This window comes from Boleophthalmus pectinirostris, unplaced genomic scaffold (assembly GCF_026225935.1).
Source record: "Boleophthalmus pectinirostris isolate CB_2022bp ecotype Guang Dong unplaced genomic scaffold, ASM2622593v1 HiC_scaffold_22, whole genome shotgun sequence".
Taxonomy (NCBI): Eukaryota; Metazoa; Chordata; class Actinopteri; order Gobiiformes; family Gobiidae; genus Boleophthalmus; species Boleophthalmus pectinirostris.
In genome coordinates this window covers 133456-155051 of record NW_026571190.1, presented here as the reverse complement: position 1 = coordinate 155051, position 21596 = coordinate 133456, and the positions used below count along the sequence as shown (strand labels likewise).

General features: G+C 41.4%; 1 protein-coding gene across 1 annotated transcript; it reads right to left on the bottom strand.

Annotated features, from left to right (window-relative positions):
- Positions 1 to 373: 373 nt before the first annotated feature.
- Positions 374 to 21481, bottom strand: LOC110168245 (vasorin-like). Its single transcript, XM_020933672.2, has 2 exons — positions 20763 to 21481; positions 374 to 7588 (listed from the first exon to the last, which is right to left on the bottom strand). The coding sequence occupies exon 2, from the start codon at positions 7573 to 7575 to the stop codon at positions 5614 to 5616; it is 1962 nt and encodes a 653-aa protein (XP_020789331.1). The 5' UTR covers positions 7576 to 7588; positions 20763 to 21481; the 3' UTR covers positions 374 to 5613.
- Positions 21482 to 21596: the final 115 nt, after the last annotated feature.

Here is a 21596-nt window from a genome sequence, read left to right as displayed (position 1 = left end):
CAAGTGCACACACACATAACACGTACACACACAAGTGTGCATATGTACAGACAGACACACACGGGGAGTGCAGAGCGTCCGTGAAGTCAGTGCTCCTCTGACCTCTCCGCTCTCAGGAGCATGGGAGTGATTAGGTCCCACCTCAGTAAACTGTGGCTAATTAGCTGCAGTCAAAGCTCATTTTGCGAATGCTCGCCAATTCTGAGCCCAGGAAGCCTTTTGAGCTCAGGACTAAACTGGTGAGAGCTCATGTGGTTTTGTTTGCGAAGAACAATGAAGCTTTATTGACAGGATTTAGGCCCTGTACCTGTTTTTCACCGTCTTAAAAGTATGAAAAACAGAACTTGATTGTAAACAGTTTGCAGTGGTCCAAAGTTATTCCTCACTTACCTTATGTATTCCACACCTCCTAATTATTCACCAGAAAGATGTCATAAGTTTATCTTTGAGAGGTCAAAGCAGCTTATACAATATTGGAGAAAGACATTTTTTTGCTAAAATACATGGGGGAAAAATCAGTCCAGAGCCTTTAACACACAATTTTATATATTTTTTATATTTTATTACTTATCTTTCTATTTTATTTTTACTTGCACATTTACATTTATATAATTATGTCTTTAATTATGACACCTGTCTCTTGCTATAATTTTTTGCTACTGATTTAGAATTATTTTACCATTTATTGTGATCTGTGAGCTACTGGGTCCAAATAATTTCCCTTGTGGATAACTAAAGTTTATCTAAGTCTAAATCTAAGTCAGTAGACTCTTCTGCTAGGTAATTCAAATTTCACCATAGGGACAAATAAAGTTTCTATTTAAATCATACAGGCAGATGGACATGACATGACTTTATTTCTCAATCTAAATTTGCACTGTGTAACTTTTCTAGGGGGGGCTATGCCACCTTTTGTATCCATGGAGATGACATTGTTTTGCCACTCTGCAGTAAAGTTACATACTGTATCTTTAGCATTTATTATAGATAATTTTTATTGTCAAGTTGATCTCTGTTTGGAGCACATTTTAAATCAACAATCTAAGCTTTAATGACATATACCAGAAGGTCAGCTAAACAAAATCAAAATACATACAAACAGCAAGAGTTTGTAACATACTACACAAACTGCACAGTCCTTTTCTCTTTCACAGCACAGCGCAGATTTCATCTAAAACAATCAACTCCTGTGGCAGCATCCTCTACTGGCTCAGTAACAGCTCATCCCTCTTCATTTAAAGGTCCTATACTAAGCAAAATCGACTCTTGTGAGCTTTAAGCCATGTTAGAATGCTTTACCTCCTCAAAAACATACTTGGAATTGTGTTTTGTTTCATCCACACATTTTTGAGTAACGTTGCATCATTAGTCAAAATGTTCTGTTCCAACTTGTGATGTCATATAATGGTAGTTTTCAAGTAGTTTCACAGCTACCACATGACATCACAAGGTGAAACAGTCTGTTCAGTTTGAGAGAAGAACTCAGCCTAAATATGCAAGGATTTGTGTGTTTTATATATGTGTGTGTGTGTGTGTGTGTGTGTGCGCGTGCGTGCGTGTGTGTGTGTGAAACAAAATAAAACTTCAACAAAACAACATTATAGTAGTCTGGGAGCCAAACCCCTCCACCGCAGTTGTTTTCCTACCTTTTCTTCCTGCCTTACTATTAATAAAAAAAAATAATAAAAAAAAGAAAATAGAAAACTTCCCCAATTTATCAGATTCAAAATAGCCCTAAGATGAGCTCTGTTTGTCCAGTGGATCACCTGCTATAACAGATATAATGTTCCACACCCCCAAACCGAACATGGAATTCTCAGTCTTTTGGCCATAAAATGTATATGGGGCCATTACATAGGAAACTGGCAAAAAACTGCAGGATAAAAAAATCAACATAATTTTCATGGATTTTATTCAAACTTTTCATGTTGATATATGAAACATTACCTATGTGAAATTTAAGTCTTGTATCTTTTAAAAAGTTTGAGTTTTGGGAGGTTTAAAAGGGAGTGTGGTCAAAATCTAATCTAGCAGAAAATAGTTTTTTTAGTCATTGCCTTTGGACTGTTTATGGCAGATTATTATATTTTATTTTATTCTTTTATAATCATTAAACCATGCCAAGTCGTTCCTATATTACATGCCTCAAATCTGTAAGATAGGGCCAATGTCATATGTATTTAAAACAACATCAGTGGAATTGTGAGACATGATCATTGACATAATTCAATTACAGTTCAATTGCTCATTATTTATTGATAAATAATGAAATGTACACTCATTTCTATGTATTTTCATTTCATGCGGTCGAAAGTAGAGCCCTGCAGTCCTGCGGTCCTCTGGTCCCGCGGGACCCGACGCAAACCTCTGCGACGCGGGACATATTTTGAAAGCTCGCTGCGGGCGGGAGTGGGGCTAAACAATGCGGGAGCAGGGCGGGAGGGATGATAAACTCCAGTCCCGCAAACTAAATATGAGTATAAAGTAAAATATAAAAAAGATTAATGTAAGTATATCATGCATAATTTGTGCTGGAGTTTTTATTTGGCATTAATACATTTTAAGCAGCAGACCGTCACCCTTCCCGTACAGCACGCGAACAGTCCCCCGCGTCCCTTACGCCGCGCGAACAGTACCCCCGCGTACACCGCGCGGACAGTCCGTCCTTCCGTACGCCGCGTGAGCAGTCTCTCACGCCCCGTACGCCGCGCACACAGTCCCTCCTTTCGTACCTCCTTCCGTACGTCGTGCTGCCTGTGCAACAAAACCAGAACTAAACCAGGCCTAAACCAGGTCTAAAAACAGCTCTAAATCCAGGACTAAACAGGATTTAGCCAGGACTTAACCATGCCGCCAGATCACCCACCGCACCTCCTCTCATACGCAGCCCAATTTCTTTCACTTCTCTGTGTTTGATAGAGTTTAAGAAAGCAAAGGTTCCCATCCTGCGGGACTTGTGGGCGGGCGCGGGACAAAATATTGCAGATGCGGGCGGGAGCGGGACTGAAAATTACAATTCTTTGCGGGAGCGGGCGGGCAAAATTCTGTCCCGTGCAGACCTCTAGTCTGAGGTACAGTTGGTGATAATGTTGTGTGACTCTTCATGTTATAGGGACGGGTGTTAAAATCCGCTATAAAAAACATTGCTAGCTACAAACATATCCATATTTTTTATATGTTTTGACTATACATGTCTGAGGTGATGTCAGTAGACTTGGACCAATTATGTTTTTTATTCACAAATGAAACAAAATAAAACAAAACAAACAAACAAAAAAACAGGATGTCCATTTGAACTAATGTTTTTTAAGCCTGTTTAGTTCAGATGACGACTCCATGTGCACACAGACTTTTCGACAGGATGAGTAGGATAATTAAAAAGCACTGTTGAGTGTTTTTAAGTTTTCAATCACAATCACAAAAGGGTTCTTGGGTCCTGAGACTGAACGGGATTGAGTTGAAACAAAAGATTCTGAACTCGTAATGTTCCGAGGGTGTGACTCATGAAAAATAATAGTAAGAAAAAGGAGGTAAATAATCACGGTGGAGGGCTCTGGCTCTCGGAATAGCATTGGGAATGGGACATATATATCAATATTGATGATATCGAAGGGTTTTCCCAGGTATCTTATGTTTCAAGTTTAGTCGATATTTGCCATTGGTATTTTGTCTAGGCTGCCTCAGTCTTTGTTTGCTCATGAACGGGAAGATGCATACAGACAAAGAAAGAACAAAGGCCAAAGAGAACACTGTTTCAACACAAAGTGGCCAAGACCCATAACACCAGTCTATCCTCAGTGCATCAGATTTGTATTTTTGATCAGAATGAGTGAAATGGAAGAGTAATTAGACTAAAATATAGCTGTATGCTTAAACATGCATGCAGTTTACGTTTATATCCCAGATAAATACATTTTGTTATTAGTGTCTATTGATACTTTGCAGCTGATGTCATCAACATACCCTGAGGGTGTGATACTAACCGTAAGAACTACTTTATTAGACTTTACGTAGGGTGGGGGTACTTTAATGTTGAACCTTTTTTGAACACAATCTGACCATTACGAACTGACTTACAACACATGAGCTGATTTGTGCTGTTAAACAAGTCCCTCTCAATTACAGTCACAAGCTAGTTAGCATTAGCCAACAGTTTTTCACTCTCACCTTTTTGTTGAATCTCAAAGTCTTAAACAGAACTATGGACACTTGTACTGATCACAGGTTCCTGAAAATGTATTGTTTTAATTTTTTAATTTTGTATTTTTTCCTCAGTTATAAAATTATTTTTGGCCTGGTTTGTGTGCATTGTCACCATGGTAACTGATGAATATTCCACCATTGTCTTATGTATATCGTATGTACACCCTTGGCGTGATGTCACTGCAAGGTATCAATGGAGTAAATTTGTGAGTTTGAAACATTAATAACCTGGTTGGGTTGTGGTTCACACCTGGGTTAGTTGCCATATCTGTGCAAAATACTTTTTAAGTGCATTTGAAAGCCAATACTAAATCTGTACTTAAGTAAAGTAAGTAAGCAAAGTATTCTTTCTTTTTACTGGTGAGGCCTCATAGAGACGTCATAGAGACCTCATGACTATCAGGACTTTCATACAGACTTAAAAACATTTAGGGCCATATCTTGCCCCCAGTCTTAGCGCTTAGCGCAAGTGTGGGGCGTGGAGTTTTACACCAGAGGTGTGCCGTGCCTCGTCAGGTGGAGCGGAGCAGATTGAGGGCAGGTGTGGCGCGTTTAGTGAATTGCCAGAATCATAAAAATAAATATCAAATGAGTTCACTGAAAAACAACATGTAACATGCTCAAGGCTTCTTTTATTTAGAAATATATTAGGATGATAAAAGCTTAACATTCATAACATGTTCGTGTGCGGGAGTCGTTCGGATACCCTCCCGCAGCAGAGCACAGCCCCTCGCCCGCTCCCTGTATCGGCTCAGCTCTGCTCTAGAGTTTGGTTTGATAGGGATTTGTACAAAAGCTGCTCATTCACATGAGGCCGTTTACAGTGATGTCCTAAAGTCTGTTTTCTTACTCTGTCTGTGTCCTAATGCTGTGATGTTGATTTCCTCATATTCTTGCGGCCAGACTCTGCGCGCACATGCACTGACAGCTCTGGGCTGTGACAGCTGTGCGCGAAGCGGTAACATCAGAAACATTTATATGACAATAAACGTATTCCATAATCCGCGAGACATTCACCTGTGTGGGACCAAATGCAATGGACCCAAGAGACGAGAATGTGAGCGGTCAGCAGTAGCAGCACTGGACACTCGTACCTCAGGTGAGTCTGTGGGAGTGGACTGCAACAGCGATGTACAGCCCCACCTGGACACGCCCACTTGCGCTTAGGCTAAGACTGGTGGCAAGATATGGCCATAATGTGTTATTTTGTATTTAAAAATAGTCAGTGCTAAGATGATATAGGATCATGTTTATCATCTCACCAAGTACCTGTCTTAGTTGTGCATTTTCTTCAGCTGAGGCTTTAGTCCAAGCTAAGAATTAGTTTCTGACTTTATCAGCTACTTGACCCAATATCCAATCTATTTGTCTACTGATCATCAGCAGTGTAAGGGCTTTAAAGACACATGATCATTTCAGAGATACAGTTCTCCCTTCAGAGGCAGCCCCTGCCTGCTTGTGCGCTGAGCCCAGTGCAGGGTCACTGTCAGGCTGTGTGTGTGGAACTGAAACCTGCTCTGGAGTGTGAGGGTCTGGGCAAGTAACTTCACATGATCTCCCCTCCACCTCCAGGCCAGGCTTGGTCCTTCTCCTCCTCACACACACCAATGTCCCGGTGAGCACCGCCAGCCCGAGCAGCAGGGCCAGAGCAGCCAGTGCAGGCTCCAGGTTGCCAGACTGTGGGCCCGGTGTGGTGAAGCGTGGCTCCTGAGGGCTGAGAGGGGCCCCGGCCGTGCGTGCCTCTGTGCACGACACCATCTCCCCCGAGGAGTTCCAGCGCTGGATCTTCTCCACTAATGGACTGGCACAAACAGAGTAGGTGCAGTTTGGACGCAGGCCTCTCAGTGTGTACTCAGGGTAGGAGGCAGGCACTCGCAGGATAATGGGCCGGTGGTCAGGGCCGGACAAGTTGCGGTAGGTAAGCCTGATGCCACGGATATGTGGCTGAGTCTGGATGAAGCGGTGCAGGTCCAGCAGAATGGAGGTAGCAGTAACATGGCGTGAGCTGATGGGGACCACCACAGGCACATCTGTGGACCAAGGCTTTAGAGGGTCCTCTTTGGTCTCACAGTACAGGCCAGCAGTCCCAGGCAGACACCGGCAGCCCCTCTGCCCCAGTGGGTCCACCTGACACTGCCCCCCATTCTGACAGAGCCCAGGACACTGGGTCTGGTCACTGGTTTGAGGGGACTGAGAGGGGGCTATGGATGAGGGGTTACTCACTCGCAGCAAGGGGCTGGAAGTGGCATTTTTGTGTGCTGTGTCTGGATATGTAGTCATATGACCAACCAAAGTGCTTTGAGAAAATGTACTGGCTCCCACTGTACTGGTGTGCAGACAGCCAAAGTCCTTGTATTCTAGTTCGGAAAGCATTTTCCCAGCATTAACCAGAGGAAAGTGGCATCTGGTCTCCTCTGGCCTCCCAAGGGTTAATGTCTTCTCTCTGAGCCACACAGAGAACCAGGCCAGAGGACATAAGCAGTTGAAGGGGTTCTCTGCTGCTTTGAGGTGCACCAGCCGGGGGAAGTTGTCCAGGAACCCCTGGGGGATACTCTGAAGGTTCAGTCCACTCAGGTCCAGCTCCTGGAGACCATTGAGTTTTTGGAAGTCCTCAGCCTTCAGCTCTCTGAGAGGATTGCCAGCCAGGTTCAGCCTAATGAGCCCCCGGAGGTTATCCTGCCTTAATGCCAGAGGAACCTCAACCAACTGGTTCATAGAGATGTCCAAGTAATGCAAGTTTTCCAAAGAAGCAATCAGGTTTGTGTCTAAAGAGGTTAGGCCCAAAGAGGAGACCTTGAGGGCCTCAAGGTGAGGAATCTGCAGGTCAGATGGTCCCAGAGTAGGAATGTTGTTGTGACTGAGGTCCAGAAGCAGGAGTCGAGGAAAGGAAAGAGTTGGTAGAGAAGTGAGCAGGTTTTCATGGAGTTTAAGTTCTAGTAGGTTATGCAAACTATCAAATGCTCCAATCTGAATGATCTGAATCTGATTTCCATAGAGATAAAGGCGCTCGAGCTGAACTAGCCCTGAGAAACTGTCTTTGGAAATGTGACTGATCTGGTTGGAGGACAGATCCAGGTTCTTCAGCTTTAGGAGCATCTCAAAGACTCCATCAGGAACCTCGCTTAGCTGGTTCTGACTCAGGTCCAACATTTGGAGCTGGCCCAGATGCTGAAAGTCCTCCGCACTCAGAGTAGAGATGCCGTTGTTGAAGATGTAGAGCTGCTCCGTGCTGGAGGGCACTGGGGGCACAGTGCTGGAGCGGCGCGTGAAGCAGAAGACAGAGTCAGGTGAGGGACAGGAGCAGTTTTCTGGACAATCTGAGGACAGGGCCCGGACACAGAGGAGCAGGAGGAGCAGCGCAGAGGGCAGCATGTTGTGACAGCTCCTATGGGGCAAAATACACAGGAAAAAAGTTTATTTTCTTGCTTCATTTTGTTGACCTATTAACATGCATATACAATATCTTATTAGTATTTAAGTAAACTAGATATCAGTCTAATCAGGCTTTATCACTATATGAAAAAAATCACAATTTGAATGAAGACAATTGGGAAATCATTAAGACCGCAGTTTCTGAGCTACCATCTTTTCCTCCACAACAAAATATCTTGTCTTATTCTGCATAAAAACTGCTAACCCTAGTTTAGATCTGTACAAACATACTCTAAAATGTTATTCTTGTTTTAGGTTCATATTTCAGTTTTATCAGTTCTTCTAGACGCGGTTAAAATGTCAACTTTGTATAGAATCCTATTATTAAAACATAACACACAATTGCAATTTTTGTCAGAAAAATCAATTTATATATATATATATATATATATATATATATATATATATATATATATATATATATATATATATATATATATATATATATATATAGTTTGTTTGTTTTTCCCAAAAAGACTGGTACTGACAGTTACTTCATATTTTTTTTAACAGGTATTGTTACTATATCAAAGGAAAATGTAATTCTGTTAAGTTCCAAAATTAAAAAAAAAGCTTTATCAGTAAGGACAATGTGATTATTTAAGTCTGTCCTATGGCGTGAACTGAGGGATAGTTGAATGAATCTAATTTCTAATCTAATTTTGATATGTCTTACTGTAAACATCTAGGGTGTGTTAGTTTCAGTGTTCAGTTTCAGTATTTGGGACAGATAAAAGTGCAATGCCTCACCAGAACCCTGTAAGAACTGAAAAAGCTAACCTATTTGAATGAGTAGCAAATAGGTTTGTCAGAAGTACTGAAAACCAGATACTATACTAGAACTACTATTAAAACAAGATACTTGAGCAGGTATTGATGCTTAAAAAAGTCCCATTCACAGGACAGAAATGAACCTTTCCTGGATAGCTTTAGAATGATGTTAAGTATCAGAACAAGTAGAAGAGCACATAGTGTACACCCATGGACCATTATGGAACCTCCCTGGACCACTGAGGGATTACACACATATAAGACCACAAATACTGCAGTTTAAAGTTGAAAATCATTGTTAATAAGAAAATCATCTTTTTTTAATCATCAAGGTATCAGAATCTGAATTACGTATCAAGGCTATTCCTTAATATCAAACTCATGTTTGCAATGTTATTATCATGGCAAACAAATTCACCCTCAAAACCTTTTGTCCATCTTACTCTTTTGCCATGGTCCCTACTGAGACAAATGAGAGATTACACAGACAAGTTTTAAAACTAAGTATCTCATTCAGACTGGAACCTTTCCTGTATAATGTGGAATAGTCATGGTCTATATCAGAATAATAATACATTTGTGCTGACAGACACAAAATGATTTTCCATTTTTGCCTGTTTCCTGCTGATAGGGTCAGTGATTATAATCATAACTATAAACCCATTTAAAGGTGAGCTACAGTCGAGGACAATATTGTTGGTACCCCTTTGGCAATGGAAGAAAAATCAACAATAATCACTGAAATAACTTGAAACTGATAAAAGCAATAATAAATAAAAATTTACTCAAAATTGTCCAACAAAAATCAAACATTGTTTTTCACCTGTGGTTCAACAGAATTATTAGAAAAAACAAAATAATGAAACTGCGTTATTAATACAAGCAGATCAATAAATATCCCTTAAAACATGTTTTTGCCAGTTTAAACATTTTGAGAGTTCAGGGCAAGTTACCACAGGACCAGTTATGCAGTTTGATGTCAAAATGAATGCATGTCCTACTTGTCCCTACTGGCCAACCTTGAAAAATGCCCATGTCAGTAATATATGTTTTGGTTGGAACCCCCTTCTTAAACAGAGGGACCACCACCCTGGTCTGCCAGTCCAGAGGTACTGTCCCTGACTGCAATGCGACGCTGCAGAGACATTTCAGATTTCTCCAACTCTAGGAGTCACTAACCATTAACCATTTTCCTTGGAGTCACTGCAAAAATCACAAAAAGTCACACATTAGGATTTTATGTTGTGTTTAATGTGTGAGATAAGGAGTTTAGAGGAAAAAGGGCTAGTTTACTTGAATTCTGGCTGTATTCTTAGTCTGCATTGGCAGCATTCTGGCATGGCTGATCTAAAATACTTCTACATTTGTAGCCACTTATACAGAACAGACCTGCACTGTGACAACTGCATTTGCTTGTCGTACTTGCATCTGCAGGTACCCATCAAGTTGCATCTTTTTGGGATTGCATCAGTTTGGGTTCCAGGTTTCCATTGATTATGTTCCATCCCATTTCCTCCACAGGTAGAACTGGATTTGTTCTGTTCGATTGTCTCCGTACTCGAGCTTGGTAATGTTTCTTCTAATAGGCCATGAGCAGCAGCACTTTAGGGGGCAGAGCCTCAGGTCCCTGACGTCTGAAAAAAAGAGTGGCTCTTGTGTCTTTGCGGCAGTAGCTCAGTTGGTCAGAGTATTTGTCCACTGATCTGAAGGTTGACGGTTTGAATCCCGCTCTCGACATAAACATCATTGGTTGAGCGGTCAGATTCACTGACCCACAGATTGGTGGTGCAATTCCACTTCCCACAGGTGAATGCTGTCGTGTCCTTGGGCAAGACACTTAGCCTGCCTCACCCCCTCAGTAACATTTACTGAAATGTTGTGATATAAAACAGAACAGTGGCCTATATTCTCAATAAAGAATGAAAGCTGTCGATAGCAAACAGAGATAAATGACTTCCAGAAATAAAAATGAGTAGTCACCTAGAATCTAAACCTAGTAGTAATCTGAATCAGGAATTTGTTTCATTTCTGCGCATCAAATGAAGGAAATGAAGGACGCTAGCTTTAAAAAGCTGCAGTATAGCCTTGTTTTTATTTCAGTATGCTAATGTCATGTGGTGACTTCTATCTTAGTTATAATATTTCCCTGATATATTTACAGTATACTGGTATTTGTTTTCTGGACTTTTCATGAAATCCATTCAATTAAAGACAACTTTAATTTGATTAGCTTGACGTCTATGCTATTATGCTAATTAACATTCTTAAAACTCAAAATTCAGCTTGGTAAACAAAATATTTAGAGTCAGCTCCTCAAATTATGGGAAATAGCACAGTTACCGACTTTTCCTCAAATTTGCCGCTAACACTTTTTCTGAACATATTTCTATTCTCAGTCTATATGACTTTGTCACTTCATATAAACGATGCACTGGTCAGGATACCATGGCTCATCATGGCAAACAGCACTCTACAAGGATAGAAAGTCACATTAGAATTTAAAAGTTAGCGTCTGTCACATGTTTAACAGTCCAGTACTGTGCAAAATATTAACTCATAAATGTCCCAAATGACATAAAAAGTGTACAATTGGGCAGTGATCATATAATGAATAACTAAAGAGAAATACCAGATTTTTAACAACAGAGTTAAAATCAGTGACCCACCTCGTGCCCGTGTCTCATGAACTGATCTATGAGTAACTTTTTAAAGACACTGTACCTTTCATACTACTTTTCTATCAGAATACTTTTACTCCTACTTGAGTAACATTTTCATTTATATAACAGTATTCTTACTTGAGTAAAGATTTTAGTAATTCTTGTCACTTATAGACTTACTGTGTAAGTCTACAAGTGACTAAAGCTTTATTTTGACAATATGAAATGATTTGAACATTTGTGTTTCTTGCAGTGCTCCTTCAGATATGATTTTGTATAATTTAGTTTAATTCTCGTGTGAAAAGAAACAGATTTCATACCTTATTTAATGTTACATTAACTTCATATTATAAATCAGATATTACATCCCAACAGTTTGTGCTATATTGCGCAAAAATGACTCTTGTCAGCTTTTAGCTCCGAAACATATATTGTGTTTTGTTTCATTTACCTGTCTACATCTCCAAAGCTCAAAATGCTCTGCTTCATGTTGTGATGTCATAAGGCAGTCATTTTCAATTATACTTCCTTGAATAATTCTTACTACTTTGAACTTCTATTGGATTTAACGTTATACTGATTTGATTTAATTCTTACTTGAGCACAGTTTTTGCCTACTGTACCCATCTCCACTAAAATATAAAGAATAGAACTATATTTTTAAAAAGGGGAAAACCCCAGATCTGAAGGTTGTCCATAGAGTGTGCGTCAGAAACAATACGCCCTGAAGTTGGCCTTGCACATTCCTACTGCACAGCTGGAACTGTTTACCCATGATGCACTGCAGCTCCTCGGAGCGTGGGAGGGTGGGGGCGGGAGATAAGAGAAGTGGACTCGGAGGGGAAAAAAATAGTACAGATGTAAATTTGAGCAGGTTTGGTTCATGATGGTTCTAAACATTATAGAAGGCATGAGCAGAGTAGCCAGAAAATTAGTAACTCAAAGAGTAACTACTTGAAGTTAGAGGTCAGATCCACTGACCCACAGGTTGATGATGTGATTCTAGCTCTCACAGATGAATGCTGTCGTTGTGTCCTTAGGCAAGACACTTAACCCACCTCACCCCCAGTGTCTGTGTACCCTATTTGTATGAGTTTGTGTGTGAATGGGTGAGTGGTTCCTTGTTGTAAAGCGCTTTAATGTGACCTTTTACCATTGTAACTGGAAGGACAAAACATTAATTAATGCACAAAATGTGGTATTTTCAAAGGAAGGACATAGAACTGAAACAAACCTAGTGTATAAATAATAGATGTGGCGTGTCCAGAATTATTCATGCCCTTTGCAAACTGTCAGAGTCTATGGAAAAATCCAAAGTTCTATACCATTCCAAACAGCACAAGCTGTTCTAAAACTTCCTAATTCCCTTAATTCATTGGGAAGAGCTGTTTTAAACAACTGAACAGGTGAAAAACAGCAGGTGTTTGCAGTTGGTTTGTGAACAGTCATGGCTAAGACAAAGGAGCTCTCTGAGGATCTACGGCTGCGTATTGTGGCTGCTCATAAGTGAGGAAAGGGCTATAAGGTCATATCTAAATGTTTTCAAGTTCCAGTGGCTACAGTATAAAGTATTATTACAAAATACAAGACGTTCCACACTGTGGAAAATCTCCCAAGATGTGGTCGGAAGCCAAAAGTGACACCTGTACTAGCCAGGAGGATAGTGAGAGAGGTGAAAAAGAATCACCACAAAGGCCATCCAGGTGAATCTGGGCTCTGTTGGTGGAAACATCTCAAGACAGACAATCCGACAGACACTACATACTCCTGGGTTTCACAGATGTAGACCAAGGAGGACACCACTTCTCCAGATAACGCACATTAAAACCCGTTTAGCCTTTGCAAATGCTCATCTGGACAAAGAAGAAGACTTTTGGTTTTTTATTTTATGGTCAGACAAAACAAAAATTTTATTGTTTGGCCACAATGATGTATTGATGATTTGGCGTAAAAAAAGGAGAAGCCTTCAACCCTAAGAACATCATCCTCACTGTCAAACATGATGGAGATGTTTTTTCAGCCAATGGTCCAGGGAGTCTAATCACAGTAAACAGCACCATGAACAAAGAGCAACAGATCAAGATTCTCAACAACAACATCAAGCAGCTGCAGAGGAACTTGGACTTGGGCACCAGTGGACATTTCAGCACGACAGTGATCCAAAGCACGCTGCAAAAGCGGTGAAGAAATGATTATTAGACAGCAACATTACCGTTTTGCAGTGGCCCAGCCAGAGTCCTGACTTGAATCCAATTGAGAATCTGTGGAGGGAGCTAAAGATCAGGGTGATGAAGAGGAGACCCTCCAATATGAAAGCACTGGAGTTCACCACTAAAGATGACTGGGCCAAAATATCAGTGGAGACATTCAAAAAACTGGTCAGCAATTACAGGAAGCATTGGATTACTGTAATAGCCAATAAAGGCTTTTCTACTGATTATTGAGAAGGGTATGAATAATTGAATATGAATAATGTGAATAATTTTGGACATGCCACTTTTTGTTCAAATGTAAATAAAAGCTGAGAATTTTTTTTTTTTTTTTTTTTTACAATGATGCCTCTTGTACATTGTCTTATTATCTTCTGGGAGACGCCTGTGTCATTTCCAATCAAGAAAAAACTTGCTGGTTGAATAAAAGTAATTTTAAGTCAAAATTTGTTAGGGGTATGAATAATTTTAGGCTTGACTGTAGATAGATAGACAGATAGATAGATCTTCTAATTATTATTGTTGCGTAGTCTTTCGCTACAGGTGAAAGAAAAAAAATCCAAGCCTGTAGCTTGATCTGCAGCTATCCATCAGAGGTGACAACAGCTACGTAGCACTTTGGTGTAATAAAGATCACACTGATGTTTGTTCCCATGGGCACCGTCATTTTCAAGTACCTACTGAGGTCAAAATAAGTCTGTTGTCTACATTTAATTAGATACCATTTATTGTCCCTAAATAGGAAGTGCGTGTTAGTATGCTAAGTGCTATTAGCTTTAAAGTGACAGCAAAATTCTCCATTGATCTCTGGGAGATCCTTTTTCATTTATCAAGTTTCTCTTCCCATGCATTTCAAAGCCTGTTCTCCACCTACCTAACTGTCTTTAGGAAGGAAGAATAGGAATAAGTAGTTTTCCTATAGATCTGTTCATTGCTGTTCATTCACACAGATTTCCATTGTCCCACTCCCCTCTGACTGTTGGCTGCCTCAGTGGTGACTCGACCTTAGCTGACTCATTCCTCATCACAAACATAGAGTATTGTTTGGTTTCATTCACATGTTTAATACACAAATCTGCATATTTAGGCTTCTCCAGTTCTTCTCTCAAATAGAAAACAAGTTGTTCCACCTTGTGAAGTGATCACAATATTCATCTAAAACAACTTAATGAAAGAAACCAATTTGCTGATGTCTGGGTTGGAAATTGTTGAGCACAATCGGAGCATATTCCTGCAGGCCCTTTTACGGTACACAGCCGTAAAATTTATCATGGCTAAGATGTGATGTCGGCCTCTCATATGGACAGCTGCAGATCATGTTAGCAAGAAGCAGACTTTATTTTCATTTGTACCAAAAAAATTAAAAGCACTACCAAATCCTGTATCACCTGTTATGATAAAATTGGAGAACAATGTACAAAACAGTGGCTGTGTACTGGTGGAATTGAAAACGGGAGTAGGTCAGAACAGTGATGTCTTGAATACAGGATAAAAAAGTAAAAGTTGTACTGCCTCTTTCCACTGTCACTAAGTCTACAAGTGACAAAAGCTTTATGTTGATAATCTGAAATGATATGAACATTTGTGTTTCTTGTACCACTTCTTCAGATATGTGTAAGTATTTCTCATTTTTGTGTCTGTCCTTTTAAAAGACCAGATTTTGTGCACTAGTAATATGCTGGCTCTTTAAGTTACTCTTATTTGAGTAACTGTTTTCCCAACTCTTACTTGAGTCATTACCTGGACCACTACTTTGTTCTTCTACTTGAGTAATATGATTTTGAAGTAATGATACTCTTACTTGTGTAATTTTTGGCTACTCTACCCACCTCTGCATGTTGGGCACTTTACAGTCAAAATCCTTTCCCTTCTCCCTTGTCATACACATACATGCAGGTCAAATGGGTGAGAGACATGAGGAGAGGGCTGGCTGCTGGTGGAGAGGTGGAGTCAAGACTTGACTCGAGCCAGAGCTGTTTAAACAAACACAGACTCAAGCGTGTGGAGGAGGGGATGTGACATCACCACCACAGGGGCCACTGGAGCTCTGGGGCTCTGACTAGGAGTACACAACACTCCAAATTAAAGAGGGGGTATTACACTTCTATGGGGTATTGATTGCATAATAACATATTTTGATTAGCATTATTGTGCTGAAAAAGCATGCTATATAACAAGTTTTATAGATCACTCCCTCTTCAGCTCCCTATCACAACACAATCATCACTAATAAAACTTTAGCTAATGAAACAAACTGGTTTGTCAAGTTGTCGTGCACAGGTTTGTTTCATGTTTTTGTATATTTATGGAAATATAATATGTTCTCAAATGCATGGGATTCTTGGATTAGTTTAACTTTTGTGCTGTTTTCTGATCTCTGTATGTAGTTTCCCCATCACAAACCTCCCTGAAGTTGTGTTTTGTTTCATTCACACATTTAACACAAACCCTGCATACATAGTTTGAGTTTTGCTCTCAGCTGAAAACACTCTGTTCCACCTTGTGATGTCATGTACACTAAGTGCTCCACTGTGTTTCTAAACTCCATACACCTTCACTAGAATAATTTGGATACTTTCAGACATGGAATTGCCAATCTGTATTGAACAAAAGGTAAAAGGAGCTGTTAACTTGAAACCTACCGCTTCATGACATCACAAGGTAGAACAGAGCATTTTGAGCTTTGGAGATGTAAACAGACTAATAATAAAGAGATACTCAAACACGTGTGAATGAAACAAAACACAACTCCAAGTAAGAGGTAACAACAACATTGCTTAAAGTTCACAGGATCATTTGAGCGCAACATAGGACTTTCATATTTCAGTCTTCTGTAATGCTCCTGGCATTGTTAACAATTTGCACTCTAAACAGAATCCTACTTTCTGAATATAAATCGCAAATGAAATTACAATTGCAGCCCAGCTTTGGAGACTTGTTTAGCACGTCCCCACAGACACTGCCTCAGTGAAGGATGAGTCAAAGCACAAGCCTACCATGACAACTGTAGCTAATAATGTCACACTGAAGTCAGCCAGGAGCGAGACTAGAGCAGAGATCTGAAGGGGACGTGGCACTGGTAGAATCTGGGCCAATACCGGCTTGTCAAAACCTGATCCTGTCAGATCTCAAAACCTAAGCAAGGCCTGGCCTGGTCAGTACTTGGATGGGAGACCATTGGGAAAATCAGGTGCCACAATGGGGCACCAGTGGCAAAGACTGTTGTTGTGTCCTTAGGCAAGACACTTCACCCACATTGCCTAGTATGAAAGTGGTGTGGCAGCCTCGCTTCTGTCAGTCTACCCCAGGGCAGCTGTGGCTACAGTAGTAGCTTACCACCGCTAAGTGTTGAATGAATGAATAATGAACTGTAAAGTGCTTTGTATATCTTGAAAGGCGCTATATAATGCAATGATTAATGAATGAATGAATAAAAAATTAAAAAAAATACACAAATAATTAAGATATTTTGCCTTGTAAAATTAAGTTTTAAAAAATGAAATAAAACAGAGTGTCCATCGTGTTCAGTTCCAAATATGCACAGTCCTTGTAGAATACGCCGCTGACACTGTGAGAAGGAAACATGGTTCCAGTCTTACTCTGAGTGAAGTATTACTGTCTGAAATCTACACACATAAAAATTTGTGTACTACTACTACCAGTGTTGTGCAAGTTCACACTTTTCATGAACTAGTTCAAAGTTCAGTTCACACTTGTTCAAAGTGAATAGTTCACGTTCATAGTTCACAATTTTAATTTTGAACTAGTTCAAAGTTCAGTTCATTTTATATTTAGATGAGATCTGTAAATGAAAGGCTGCATTTATTTTTCAAACTGACTTCTAGTTTACTTTACAAGATCCACTGTTGGACAAGTGACTTTAAAACTGTAATGTTTTATTTATGACTTGTTACTGTCATTTCAAAGTCATTTGTTACATTACAATATTACTGTATTTAAAATGTAAAACATTATATGACTATTGCAGCACTTTTAATTTACTCTCACCAAAAGAACTGTTAAGATGCTGAACTTTTGCGCCGTATATGGACTGAACCAGGACTAAACCAGGACTAAACCAGGTCTAAACCAGGTCTAAACCAGGTCTAAACCAGGTCTAAACCAGGACTAAACCAGAACTGAACCAGGACTGAACCAGATCTAAACCAGGACTAAACCAGGTCTATACCAGAACTGAACCAGGACTAAACCAGGTCTAAACCAGGTCTAAACCCTAAACCAGGACTAAACCAGGACTAAACCAGAACTGAACCAGGACTGAACCAGGTCTAAACCAGGAATAAACCAAGACTAAACCAGGACTGAACCAGAATTGAACCAGGTCTAAACCAGGACTGAACCAGGACTGAACCAGGTCTAAACCAGGAATAACCCAAGACTAAACCAGGACTTAACCAGAATTGAACCAGGTCTAAACCAGGTCTAAACCAGAACTGAACCAGGACTAAACCAGGACTAAACCAAGACTAAACCAGGACCAAACCAGGACTAATCCTGGACTAGAACTTGGAATCTAGGACCGCCCCTGAGAGAACCCCGAGTGCGCTCGGGCGTCAGCTGCGTTTATCTCGGTGGAGCGCGGACTTCTGCGTCGGTCCTTTCGCTCAGGATCACGGTCTACGCGGGCGCACCTCCGGCGTTTCACCACTGCTGATATCGCGGTGATTTTAGCAAATTTGTATGAAGAAAAACGAAAAACCCACCATTTCAGTCCAGGTTAAAAAGCATTTTGACGCGCGTTACTGACATTTGTACCAAGTAAGGGTGTTTTCACACCGACAGTATTTGGTGCGCACCAAACGGTCCATTCGGTTCGTTTGCGTTGGTGTGAAAGCGTCAATCGGACTCGGACCCGAACCAAATCAAGCGGACCGAGACCGCAAAAATGAGGTGGTCTCGGTTCGCTTGAATCCGCACCAAATGACCAACTTTGGTGCGGTTCCTCTGGTGTGAACGCGAACCCGGGTCCAAACCATAGACAGTATGGACAAACGGACTATTCGAAATGCATCATGGGAGAAACACGTCTCCTCTGCCTGAAATGACGCTGTACGGCTCCAGCGCAGTAACAGATTGTTGTCCAGACGCAGACGCGATTCATTTTCGAATCATTTTACCAACAATGGCCAATACAGAGAATGTAACACACGAAGATCAGAGCAAGTATCAGTGTGCGAACGTGTGGCTCCAGAGTGAGTCAAAATTGGGGGTGCGTACCCCTGTTCGGGACCTACACGCACAGAGACGACCCGGTGTTCCCCGTGATCACACAGCAACCAACATTTGTTATTTTAGGCTTTAATTAACCAAATAATTTTATGGCAATAGGCAATCGCCCATTCAATTGATACAACTTTAAAAAGTCCCTGCTTTTAGCCTAGTGTGAGAAATACAGTCGGACTAGATCCAAACCAGAGTCCCGAACCAGCGGGAGCAGCTCTGGTTCAGGCCGGGCTCAGAGGAGCTGGAGCGGGGAGCCTCGACCTGAGGAAGCGCTTTCCCCGGGAAGAACCAAATGCGCGGAGGACGGACGCTCAGAACAACATATAACAAACCAAACTGGACTCACGCTTCTGTCCGGATGCTGCACCACCTCGGAACCAGCTGCGATTCTTGAGCGCGGAGGACAGGAGCAGCGCGCCCGGACCTGTAGTCCACAGCGCATTCTCGCTTTCCCGCACAGAACCAACGCGCAGACGACGGAACGTACCCGCTCAGACCCAGTCATTGCGCACTGGTCTTTCTCGCCACTGTTTGGAACCAGCACATGGAGGATGAAGCCTCCGGACCATCTGACCAACGAGCTTGTAACAGAAGACCAAGGACCAGACCCCAGCCCCGTCCTGAGGAGCTGCGCGCTACTGTGAGCGCTGCTGCTGTTACCCGAACTCTGGGCTGATGCGGTGAGTTTGTACAAAGTTCTACATGTTGCTGTTTTATGAGTTCATGGTGATAATTTGAGATGAGGACGGCCCGTGGTATTAACAGGAACATCGGTGTTGATAACTGGAGTATCGCTGTTTTACCGGGGAAACAGAGACACGTGAATGAACCAGTTTTGGTTCGTTTGCCGGTGTGAACGCGGACCACACTGGAGTGTGTTTGCTACATAATAACAATTTTATTGCCTGGTGCGGACCAAATAATCGAACTAGCGGTGTGAAAACGACCTAAAATAATACGCGCGTGGAGCAGCACGTCCTGTGCCTGTAGAGCGTCAAAAAATAGGATCCATCCTATTTTAGAGGCTCTACACGAGCGTAGGCGTCAAAATACACAAAGAGCATGTATCTGTTGTTGTATTTGTGTATTTACCATCAGCACATTGTGCTCCCTGGGCAGTTGTGTATCAAGTGAAAGAGCCCAGATCCACATAGACTGTTAATTAGTGCTTTGAAATTTACTTTTGAAATCCTTGCGTTTGCCGTGGTCAGACTGTACAGAAGGTAAATACAAGCAGCTAAACGCGCCCAGTCAAGTTTGATTGACTTCTGATTGAGAGACACAAGAGCCCGTACGTTCCGTTAAAGCTGCCGGTGGAGTCGCCTTCGCGTTGACACGCGGCTGTGGTTTCGCGAGGTGAAGTGCGAGCAGATCGTCACTCGTCAGGTGAAAACAAATTCCGACGTTTAACTGAACCCCAACAGTGACGTACGTCGTTCATCACACATAATTTGAACAAATTCACGTTCAAGTTCTTGATTTACAAAAGTGTTGCGTTCAGTTCAAAGTTCACTGAAAAATGAACGTGTTCAATGAACGCGTTCTTTTGAACGCGTTCATGCACAACACTGACTACTACTATACTGCTGTGAATATTAAGCACAGGAGGAACCAGAAGTCTGCCTCCTGACGACACTGTGGTAGAATCAGCCATCTTTATTTTAAGCACAATTAACACATTTCAAATGATTGTTACTGGATGTTCCAAAAATATAGAGATGTGTATGTGGTGTCATGATCACCCCTCTTACTGAATCATAGTGACTCATTTATTTGACAAATATATTTTAATGTATTATTTTACCATAATATATTAACACACCATATATAACCATATACATCGTAACAGCAAATCCTACAGTCAATTGGTAACCTCTATATATATATATATATATATATATATATATATATATATATATATATATATATATATATATATATATATATATATATATATATGTAAACAGGTAAACAGAGACTCCACGTTTGAAGAAACATGAATCACTGCCGATGTTGACAGTTCACAGCTGTCTGACAGACGCACACTGTTGTTGTGCCCCCGGGCAAGACATTTACCCTCTGTACTTACTGCATTCGGTACCTTGGCAAGACCTGGAGATCTAGCCTTTATACGGCAACGGTAAATGATTCTCATCTAGTTCTATATCATGTGTAACTCACAGACCTAATGATCGAATTCTTTGTAGACACTTGCTGGGTAGTTATACAGTTGTAACATTACCTTCATGGAGAGGGTTCGTCCAAAGCTCGCATCAGGCAGCTTTTGCGCAAGTCCTTCAGAAAGTGGAGTATCCAGTCAGCGCGCTCGAGCTCTAACTCAAAGTGTGCTTCTCACGAGGCTCAACTTGGTCAGCGCGAGGCCACGGTGCGGGACGTAGCGTTGTAAACGCGTGGAGCCGTCCACAGAAGCCACAGAAGCCCTCGGCAGCGTAGAGAATGCGGGAGCGGGCGGTACCGCAACAGCAGTGCGCGCTCCAGAGCTGTGCGCGTCCCCGTGCCTTTTGCACCTGAACAAACATCAGCGCTCCACTCTCCGCAGCGGGCCACAGGAATGTTCCCCAAGAGGGAGCCGATTCAGAGCCACGCACCGGTCTGAGCGCACCTCCAGCTCAACACTCCAACAGCGTGACCGCAGCTCAAATGTTCTGGCGAGGGCACAGACTGCAGGCAGGCCATGTCTGATTCATTATTTTATGCTTTGCGTGGAATGTTCCCCAGTATATGGTATTAAACTCTTGGACGTCGATTTGACTCTGTTAGGCTACGTTAGCCAGACCAATGAACACTCTCTAGGCTGAGCAATAACATCTCTATGGAAACAGCAGGCGACTGACCACCGACTAGAAAGTTACAGTGTACGTTTAAGAGTGTAACCTGCTGAGGAAACGAAGTGCCTAGGTGTTAATAAGCAGTAGTACGTACTTAAAAGGCATTTATTAATTGCAAAACACGTTTACATTCTTTGCTAGTGTTCTGCCATTAAGGAGGAACCATGTGTTAATAGCTGCCTTGTTATAATAAGTATTTTTTTTTTCTAAATCCAAACCTAATTCAC

What these genes read in the sequence shown, in the direction of transcription:
- LOC110168245 (XM_020933672.2), bottom strand. Translation starts at nt 7,575, where the DNA reads ATGCTGCCCTCTGCGCTGCTCCTCCTGCTCCTCTGTGTCCGGGCCCTG.